We start from the raw sequence: 10,906 nt of genomic DNA, 5'->3' as shown, positions 1-10,906 counted from the left end.
TTGTGGTTGGTTTTTATTTAGAAGGGTGTGGATAGTTTTGAGTATTCTTTTTTTCAATAAAATTTCATTCCTATTAATTAGTATAATGAGAGAGAGAGAGAGAGAGAGAGAGAGAGGGAGAGAGAGAGAGAGAGAGAGAGAGAGAGAGAGAGAGAGAGAGAGAGAGAGAGAGAGAGAGAGAGAGAGAGAAAACGTAATTTTCAAGGTAATCGAAACAACTTACGTATGAACTGTTCAAAAATGCGGAGCTCTTTTGTGAAAGGAGGTACTTTTGGACCCGCCGATTTTGTTTTCAAGTTTTGTCTTGTGAAAAATGTTAAAATGATAAACACCAACGATCTCTTATCTTTTAAGACTTTTTAAAATGGTATATATCTAATCCTTTGATATATACTTCACTTTTTCTTTATATCTACGCATACAGAAAATTGAGACTGTGGACAGATACCTTGCAGTTGCTACGAACGCTGTCTTAAATCTCTGGCATCCAAATGGCGTAAGTAGCTGATTAAAAATAACATTTACGTTCCTCCATAATTGATGTTCATGGTAAATGGTTTATGGTATATTAAAGTATTTGCTGATTTACTCTGTTGAAACATGTCAGTGTTTGTGTGCAAGCAGATTGATACGTATATATATTTATCCATCCATGATTGAAATCCTGCACAGTGGTATATACATGTACCATGCTTTCTCCAAAACACAAAGAATAATCACTGGTCAGAATTCGATAAAAGAAACATTTTCAAGTCTTCTTTAATTGTTTCTAATGCAATATGTTGCAAAAATTCATACTATTGAACTACGTACATTTTTTTTTCTCTGTCTTGATTCTGGGCACAATTTCTTGATTTATCTAAATGTTTACAAATCTATGTAAAATATCTTGCCTTAACTATTCTAAACATTCTATGCATTTGATTTATTCTTGATAAAAGTTGCATGCATGTGATAGCTGCAGGTCTATAGCTCCCAGTAGGAAAAAATTTGAATGAACAACCTGGGAACTACAGTGCCACCCATTTAAAATGTGTACCCGGTATTTATTGCGCACAAAAATGTGCGCTATTTGGACTGATTAACCTTATTAATATGTAAATTCTGTGAAAACATTTAGTACCATTGAATTCTTCAGGCAATTTATTACTGATATCGTCTCTTTACTTGCCTCTGGTAGTCTTTTATTCACCATCATCAGCCCCATAAAATGAAGTGGTGCAGTTTGTTTACATTTAAAACTGGCGACTCTCGATCTCGATATAAATTTAACATACTTGATTTTCTGAGGTCAGTAGTGTGTTTCCAAAATAATCTGAGGCAAGTTAAGAAATGATATCAGTAGTTAATTGCATGAAGAATTTAAAGTTACTACTAGTAATTGTTTTTGCATATAAATAAGGTTAATTAGTCCAAAACTAGCACAGAATGGGAGCTACAGATCTGCAGCTAGCATGTGACTGAGTAAAATCAATCTCAACACACTTTTTGTGTGAAACATGATGATTTTAGTGTTATCATCTCTTCTACAATTAAAGCATACCTTTTTTAATATATGCATGACTTCTTACCCTTTTCTACTCTACACATGGGCCATCCCACATGATTTATAGTTCTGATTCCTCTTTCCAGTAAATTCTTTCAAAATGCATGTGTTCTCTTTCTTGATTTTCCTAAATAAATGTCTGTTGTCTTCCAGATGCAACATATATTATTTATGCATACCGATAGTTTCCTGGCTATGCAATTCTTAGAAATGCAACCTTAAAACATGATGAATGTTAGGTGTGTCAAGCTTCTGAAAACATTTTCATGTCAAAGGAAAACCTTTAGTTAGACATTTCTTTTAAACTGTCCTTCACATAAAGGGATATATACACTTCATTAGAAACTTGAAAAAAAGTGATGGAAATATGATCTTTGCACATGGGGAATTGAAGTTGAATCTGAATTTCTTTCCAAATATATTAATCAAACTGTTTGAAAATTAGCTAAGAAAGCTTAATCAAGAGATTGAACCCAGTGTGTCTCTGTGTTAATTGGTAAATGACAGTTTGAAAAAGAGTGATGAAAAAATACTTGAATTTATTTACTGATTAATAATAAAAACCAAAATTCTGTTCCAACAATCTGTTGCGGATGTATAACACTTGTAAGTCCCAATTTATAGTATGTATGAGCTCTGAACTGATAAACATTTTATGTAGGGGTTGTGTACTTGAAAAGTTAAAATACTGGGGTACACAAAAGTTTGTATTTATCATGATTTATTCAAATCTGGAAATTAATCCATAAATGTTCATAATGATCTACACTATGCCAGAATTATTCCATCAAGATCACACCTGATGCATTGTTTACATTGTGAGGGATTTATTATTTCAAATCTCATAATCCAAATCATATGAATTCAATACAGTTCTGTTCATTTCTTTGTAACTAAATTCAGTGATTTTAAGTCAATTTTGCTCTCTAGAATAGAAATAGTTCTATCCTCTCTATTACTTGCATAATGAAATCTATGCATTAAGATACATGTATGTCATTTCTTGTTTGGATCTTTAAAGCTGAATTTTTTATTTTCATTAAATATTAAACAGAAAATGCTTAGACATTAACCCATGCAATCATCAGTTAAAAGATAATTCTTGAATTTGTTTTGAGAAAATGTCATTAGGATCCTACTGTATTGAATCAAAAAAGGGGCCAGGGATGGCATTTGGAATTACTGTATTTCTTTGAATAAAAAGAAAAGAAATAATTACATTATTAATACTGAGATACTAAAAACTAACAGTCAGAATAAATGCTAACTTTTTTTGTACATGTATGTCATTGAAGAATTTTCATTTGCAGGGGCAAGTTCACCATTTTATTTGGATTCAATATTCTTCTTTTGTAGTGACAAAAAGAAGAAAAAGAAGCGTTTAATTGAAAATGAGGAGGATGAAGAAGCAGGTGTCACTAATCCAAGCATGGTGAGTTCAAGGGGGGGGGGGGGGGGGGGGCTATGGATTAGGGTGGGGATAACAAATGATCAGCATTTTCATTATGAAGTCATCATCAATTAAGCTTAAGTCTAACATATTCTTTGGGTATAATTGTGTATTGCATATAATGTTAATGAATTACACGTATTTAGGATGAAGAAGCAGAGGCAGCACAGCATCAGAGTGGAGGGGAGTCGTCTGTGGAGGTAAGGTTTTGTCCACTTTAATCTGTTTTACAGACTGTTATACTGTAACTTTGACAGCTACGACTTGCCGCTACCATTATTGTTGGAAGAAATAAATCATATAACAATATAGCAGCAGCTGCAGTGCCATCAAATATTTAGTTCTTGTTCATGAATAATAATAGCATGAGTTTGATGATTTTAAATGATCTGTAAAAGGAAAACTTATTTATGAGTTTTTCTTTTGCATATATGCTTGTAAGAATATTTCTGTGATACAGCTTTATATTATGTGACGTACAAATAGGATGTTATGATCACCTGAGTCGATCTGTGACTTGTCAATCTAAGGTGACCACTAAGGCATGTGGGCTTCTTTTTGCTTTTAATATTAATAAATTATTCAACTCAATGAGATAATGATTTTGTATTTTTTTTCTTCTTTTATGTAGCAGGTAGATGAAACCCATGAAGCAGAGTCTCTCATCAAAGATTTAAAGACAAAGCATTTGAGCAAACAAAAAGAGGTAAATTATGTGTGGGTGTAAAATCTTTATAAGGTTTCTTTGTGCAGTTTAGCAGATTGAGAACAAAATCTTCTATGTAAACATAATTTTTCCTGGTGTCAGTTTGAGCAATGCTTGAGAAAAGATAGGGGGGGGGTCTCTTTCCAATTCAGCACTTGATATGAGTAAACATATAATGTTGATAATAATAACATAGGAAATAAAGTGTTGTATGATAGGCTTGTCAGTGTGAGTGACTCTGAAATGAATATTAATTGTAGATATCTTCTTTAGCTAATTAGTCTTGGGTCAGACTGTTCTAAAGACATTTGTATGATAATGGGCTCTGTCACTCAGATAGGCATATTTGTGGGAAAATATTTTTCAACCTTAAATTCCATTTGAAATACTGACAAAAGAGAGCCATTGGTCGGTGTAAAGAAAATTTATTGTCCTGTATTCTCATTAATTTTGGCACTGGTGATGGGATAAGTAGTTAGTGCTACAGACTTGTTTACTGCTCATAATGACCGTACTTATCATGATTTACTTATGGTAAAATTTGTAAATTATATTTCCCCACCTAGTTATGTTTTTATTGGACCCCTTTTTAAATAAGGCATCATATGGAAAACAATTTTAGGTGAAGGTGGTTATATCAGCGACAGTTAACGCCATTTGTTTTACCAGTTTGTCAAGTCACCCATCATAAATCAAATAAGGAGGCTTCATTATGACAATCGAATGATTTTTTGAAGGATTTTGATCAAATTCACCAGGTGGTGTCTTGATCATCACTATAGGTAGTAACCTTTGGTTCTCAAGGCCCTCATATAAATCGTCTGCATTGCACAATTAAAATTCAGCTTAGTAAATCACAATTTGACATGTCATTGACTTAATATAGTTAGGCCATAACGTTACACTTGTGCAAGCTTTAACCCTGGGATGTCACTCCTAGAGATGATTAAGCTGCATTTTCTAGTTTGCAGGCATATCTTAGTTCTAATTTTAATTTCTTTTCTATTAGAACATTATTTATTGTTCAGTTATAGTTAGTATAATATTCACGTTTAATGACTTAGTAATGTATGGCTCAGAGGCGTTGGTGTACTGTAGATAGGCATCCTTGTGTAACTATTGTGTGGATTCCTGGCAATGTATTTAATTTTGGCTTGTGTATTAAATAAGGTCAGCCTCAGAATATATTTAGGAACAGTTCATTGGATCTTCTGTGCAACAACAGCAAAATATAAAGGAAAATCAAGACAAATGACAGAGAGGGGAGTAAGATGGGTCAAGGATTGTAATTTCTGTATGGTCAAAGAAATATTTATCAGAATGTTAAAGTTGAAAAATCATCCAATTTGCTTTATCTCTATGCCAAAAACATTAATTATTTATTTATATGATTGACCCTTAGGTGACGGAAGATTTTAATAATAGAAATTTTAGACATTTTAGTTTTCTACTGAAATGCATTAGATTTAATTTTACTCCAAGAATTTAGATCACTATGCATGAAGACTGTCAGCCTGTCAACCAAATGTGCAGATGTTTACTTCAACGGCAAGGAGTTATCCATGCACAACTGAATGACTGCATCCTTCTTATCTTTTCATTCAAATTTAAGGCTTTTAAAGCTGGTTGGATGGGTTGAATTCCTTATCATTAACCCTATATCCTTTTTTTTTTTTCGTTTGTCACAAAATTTGTGAAAATGGGGAAAATGTGTACTGGTAGTATTTTTAATTTGCATTAGTCATTTTTTTGCAATTTTATATTTTTCTTATAAAATTAATACAGAATATAATTTCTGTGTATTCAGTATTTTGTGATAAAAAAAAAAAAAGATTGTGAAAATTAGATGGTCGTGAAAATGACTGGATATACGGTTACCATATATACGGTATTTACTGAGAAAAATGGAAGTGAAGTTATTCATAACTCATGGTTAGAAACCCATGGTCAGTCTCACATTTGCTAACTGACCTTGGGCCAACTCAATGAAATTTTCTCGTTTTCATGATTAATTCATGCTGATAATTATTATTCTAATTTGTTTTATCCCACTTTTGTGAAGGAAATCTCACCAATCCTGTTCATGCTTTGTATGTGTCTATTAAGAAGGCTTGATGGTGGTGGCCATTTTTATACTGTGTAAATCTCCTTCAGAAGGAGAGCTATGTAGGAAGTTAAGGAAAATATGCATATCTTAAAGCTTACATATTAGGATTTTTTCTTTACTATTGAATAGTTTATGGCTGAAAATATCATATCCATAATATTAATTAACTAACCATCCAGCCACCAGTTGACAGCAGCATGGTTTCATCATTTGATTGCCTTTTCAGACCTATAACATGTTGAGTTTTATTAGTTAGTTGACAAAAATGAATAATCATGAAATCAAGAAAAGTTAAGTGAGTTGCTCCATTGTGAGTAATTGTATTGGAGACTGGTCATGGGCTTCCAGTCATAAACTGTACAAGCAAATAATTTTTGTGATCTAAAATGGGGGTTTTAATTCATTGTTTAAACAATAAACTTTCTGACAAACCGTGTTAAAATTTCATTGGTACATGTATTTTATTTCTTTAAATACAGATGTATGTATTAAGTGAAATACAAAGTTCAATCCCAAAACAAATCTTTCTGCCATTACAGAGTCTGGTACATTTGAATCTTTTTCAAGCTGAATTTTATAATGATTTTTGTGTAGCTTATTTAAAGATTTTTCCTCTGTGGAAAATTGGTTTATATTCTTCTCATGTATATGATTTTTAGCTATCCAAAGTCAAGTCTCCAAAAGAAGATCTTGCTAAAGAACTTAGAACCATCAAGCAGCAGAGCAGAGATAAGGTGGATGAAACTATCAGGCAGGAAGAGGCAGAGTTATCTGCCACTGAAGATGGAACTGTTCCCATGCCAACTGAAGAAGAAGAACTGGGTGAGAGCCAACCAACAGATTCCATCGTCACTTTTGCAGAGACCACAACAGAGCTGGAAACAGAGGAGGCGGTAGTGAAGAAACTGAAGAGAAAAAAAGAAAAAGTGGAAGAGGAGGAAGGTATGAATCCTTTATGCAACCAAAAACAGACTGGGTTTTCCAATCCTCAGTTATTGTAGCTTATTTTTTAAAAATTTTGTTCTCTTATTAAAGGTGTTGTGAATTCTTCAACCTGATTACATGTCAATGTTTTCCCAGGGTTGTTTTTGCAAAATGGTACAGCCATGCATTGAAGATCCCAGACCATGCATCACATAGTGCTGTCAAGCTTCCCATGCTCATTTTAAAGTACACATTCTTTTTCCAAGAACAGAAACATATGGGAGAAGGTACCGGTAGAAGCTTACTTAGGTTTTTGGTTAAAATGAAATACTGCTTTGTTTCATAGTGTTACCACTGAAAGATGAAGATGAAGAGACCACAAAGAAGGAAGAAGCACCTCCCCCTCCAGAAACAGTCCCCCCACCCCAAGAAGAGCCACCCAAACCACCGCCCCAGGAAGATGTCAAAACACCCAGAGGTCTCAAGGCTAGCATGAAAGCTAGACTCAGAAAAGCCAAGGTAAAATGAAAACAATATTACACATGTCCATGAATTAATCATTAGGTCTTGTATGCTTTATATCTCAAGTAAGACATAAAACCTCTTAGTCACTCATCAATTATTTATTATTTACAACATATCATTGTCTGTCTGTTGAAAGGTTTTGCACTGCAATTCACATATTTGGGGAATGAAATAAATTTTTTAAAATTAAACCTGAAAATTATTATTGCAAAATTTCATGTCTGCAAATAGACCGTAGATAGCCAATCTGATGATTTAAACATCTGTGTATATCATTAATTATATACCCGATACACACATGTGTAAATAAAAAGGAAAATAAATTCTGCATTGAAACTATTAAATGAAAAATAAAGCAAATATGTAAATTTTGCATAATGATACATTGTTAGTTCATGTGAACCAAGTGTTCCAGTTTAATTTTCTGATTCCTTTTGGTCTTCTGCATGCCTACTGGTATATGTCCCTCAGTAGACTTTTTACACGTTTGGATATCCTCTCCATAACCACTGCATCCTTGGGTTGAAAGCTTTAATGTTTTGATTTTAAGTTTATGGCTATGTTAAAAAAAATAATCAGAAAGAAATAAAGACGTATAAAAAAAAATTACCTGTAACAGTACATTATCAGATAAGAAATTAAAAAGTGTTATCAGTAGAATCCAGACATTTGAATGACATTGAATTTAGACATTCAATATTAATAGAATGATTCCCTGTGTTATTTGTAGGAAGAGGCAGCTGCTGAAGCAGAGCAAGAACAGAAGGAAGAGGAGAAAAAAGAGCGGCAACTGAAACGTGACAAGGACAAGAAAAAGACACGCTTTGATCAGCCTGAGGTAGACTAATCATCAATCTATAGGAATCCCACAACTACATGTATTATCACAGAATTCACTTTACTTCTATTGTATTTCAGAATCATTTCCATTATTTAGCATGCAAGATTTAAAGAATATAATTTTGGTGCTTGAAATACATAATAGAATGATAGAACTAAAATTTGGTCTTTAAGTCTACATCAAAGTTGATTTGAACATGATGAAAAATTTATCAAACTTTGAAAATAAATTTACATTTAATATTTTTAAAGTAACCTTGAAGGATTGGTCTTGAGGGCGTGAAATCTATACCAAATCAATCGATTAGTTACCATCTAAATTGATTTGAACAAATTTTAGATGGAAATTTTGCAATGAATTTACATTTGATATTTTTAACATAACCTGGAGGTGCAGCATTTTTCTTTATGTATAATTCTTGATTTCTCTCACGAATGCCGATCCCATTCCAAAGAAAAAAATGCAAATGAATGTCATATATCCCTGCAAAGTAGAGATAACTCATTGAAATTTTGTGTACAAATTGAATTGTGCATGTATTATACAGGAAACGATTAGTCAATACCATAAATCATTATTCAAATTTGTAATACTGACTTTTCTAAAAAATCAGATTCAGATATTTGATGTTTGAATTTAAGGTGCATCTGTTGTAAATGTCTGGAAGACATTTGTCTTTTGTATAATTTTATGATACTTGGGCATGACTAGCTTTCATAGGAGAATCAAATAATTGGGGAAGTTGACTGTATAATAAAGCAAAAAGTGATAATGATTAAGGTGCCGTTTCATTTTTAATTACCAAAGTCTACATGTAGTAGATCCACATCCGTCCTCCTCATAATTATTGCCATTTTTCTCTCGTTTAAATTCCATTTCATTATGTAATTATCTATTTGTGCTCTGTTTTAATCTTCTGATAAAAATATGTTAAATTAGTTTTAGATATTTACAAGTCTAATTACTTTTTTAAGTTGGTTTCAACATTTGAAATGATGTCAATTAAGTTCAGATCTTGATCTGCTATGTAAAACCTTTGATGTACCCTTTGATGAAGTGAATTTTCAAGAAGTTTATAAAAGGACAGAAACCCACACGGTGATGAATTTTTGGAATATTTCAATAATAAATTTATTATAGATAGAAGATAATATGCTTCCACAAGTGAATCTGTCATATTTTGGACTCCAAGTTCAATTTTATGCCAGTGCAAACATTGAATCATTTTCATCTACATATTCATTTGACAATTAGACCCAACTTTGATCCACTTATCAATGTGCATATATCAGACATTTATGAAGCTTGTGATATTTTTGTTAGCCCAGTTGTGTGACCCTAAATAACTTTGTTAACTTTGTATTTGTGTTTCATGGTGACATTCTATTTTGAAAGGTTAAAATCAGTTAGATCATGGAAGCTCTGCAAGGAAAAACCCTGTTAGTCTTATGAGAAATACTTTTGGATTTCCTTTTGGGGAGATTATTTTTATTTGTCATTCGTACTTTGGAGTATTTTGATATTTAAATAAATACTAATTATCAGTGCTTTGTAGAAATGTGATCAAATACTGAAATTTGAGGAGGTGAAATGGCTGGCTAGGGGCGTGTGCTGTTAAAATAGGCACTGGTTACATTTGGGATGCAGCTTAGCAGTGGGTTATTATATGAATGATAATTAGACAACTGAGGCGCGGTATAAAGAAAGCTCATACTATGCACTGTGTGAGGTTTGCAGATATTTGAGCACAAAAATAAACAGGAATTAGGAAATTGAATTTCCTGGGTATCAGATATCATAAGTCATACCCAATGCCTCTCTTTAAATGAAATGTGATATCTTAAAACGGAGGGCTACACTTATTGTATGGATATAAATTTGATTTTACAGTATTAGCAGTGAATTTTAAATATGAACAGAGATTTGCAGAGATAGGTATAAAATGGAGAAATTGGAGTATTATTCCACTACACTTAAGCACCTTTCAAATTCTATTGGAGAATTTGGCTAGATGATTTCTCAGTTATATGAAATATGAGGGGTTTTTTTTATATCCCCGCCCAGCTATAGATCTATTTCCTGATGCTGACTCTATTTTGAGGGAGGGTTAATCATATTCTGATGCATTGAAATTCGAGTTGAGGCATCCTCGGTTTTGATCTGTGCATCTTTAACTGCCCTGGTATTTCCAATTAATGACGATATTAAAATGAGGTAAGCAGAGAGTTGTACTGTTGAGAGTTGAAGCCCAGTGCAGTAGTCCAAAGATATGTGTATGATTTAATGGGGAAAAAAAGAAATTTGTCATGAATTGAACATTAAAATCGGGATTGTAATTAACCTCATAAAGATTTGACATCCATGGGCTGGCCATAATCTGAAGTAATTGGCAAGTTTGTCACATTTACTGTAAAATAATGCTTTTACACCTACAATCCTTTATCAACTACAAAGAGATGTGAGAATTGTCCCAAGTGTGAAAATATAAATCCATAATAAGTCTGGGTATTGAAATTTGACTTGTTACCTTAAAGGTCTCAGTTGAGAAGTTTTGATAACTGTCGTTCACAAAATTCCATTGCTAGACTTATGATTCCTCATTCTTAAATGCATCAGGTATTTTTTATTTGGCATTTTGTCATATGTTAATGAATTAATTAATTAATTATGCTGCATCAACTGTTATTGTTTTTGCCATACTTTACAGCATACGTATCCTCTAAATGGAGTAACAAACAAGGTCAAAGGCCACGAAGGGCACAATCCCTCATCTCCATAGCTTTTTACGTAACACGACCACAAAATGT

At 32.7% G+C, this 10,906-nt stretch overlaps 1 protein-coding gene across 2 annotated transcripts in view; it reads left to right on the top strand.

The window, feature by feature from the left end:
- The first annotated feature begins 266 nt into the window (after positions 1–266).
- The window catches only part of LOC105327578 (coiled-coil and C2 domain-containing protein 2A), a 31,467-nt gene continuing 20,827 nt past the window's right edge, over positions 267–10,906 (top strand). For both annotated transcript variants that reach the window (XM_066065499.1, XM_034458790.2), the window contains exons 1-7: positions 267–496; positions 2,903–2,978; positions 3,143–3,196; positions 3,628–3,702; positions 6,469–6,751; positions 7,080–7,252; positions 7,989–8,096. In XM_066065499.1, the coding sequence (XP_065921571.1) occupies positions 492–496; positions 2,903–2,978; positions 3,143–3,196; positions 3,628–3,702; positions 6,469–6,751; positions 7,080–7,252; positions 7,989–8,096 (774 nt within the window). In that variant the 5' untranslated portion in view covers positions 267–491. The remainder of the gene's footprint in view (positions 497–2,902; positions 2,979–3,142; positions 3,197–3,627; positions 3,703–6,468; positions 6,752–7,079; positions 7,253–7,988; positions 8,097–10,906) is intronic.

Source organism: Magallana gigas, chromosome 7, assembly GCF_963853765.1.
Source record: "Magallana gigas chromosome 7, xbMagGiga1.1, whole genome shotgun sequence".
NCBI lineage: Eukaryota > Metazoa > Mollusca > Bivalvia > Ostreida > Ostreidae > Magallana > Magallana gigas.
This window is presented reverse-complemented; position numbering and strand designations above follow the sequence as displayed.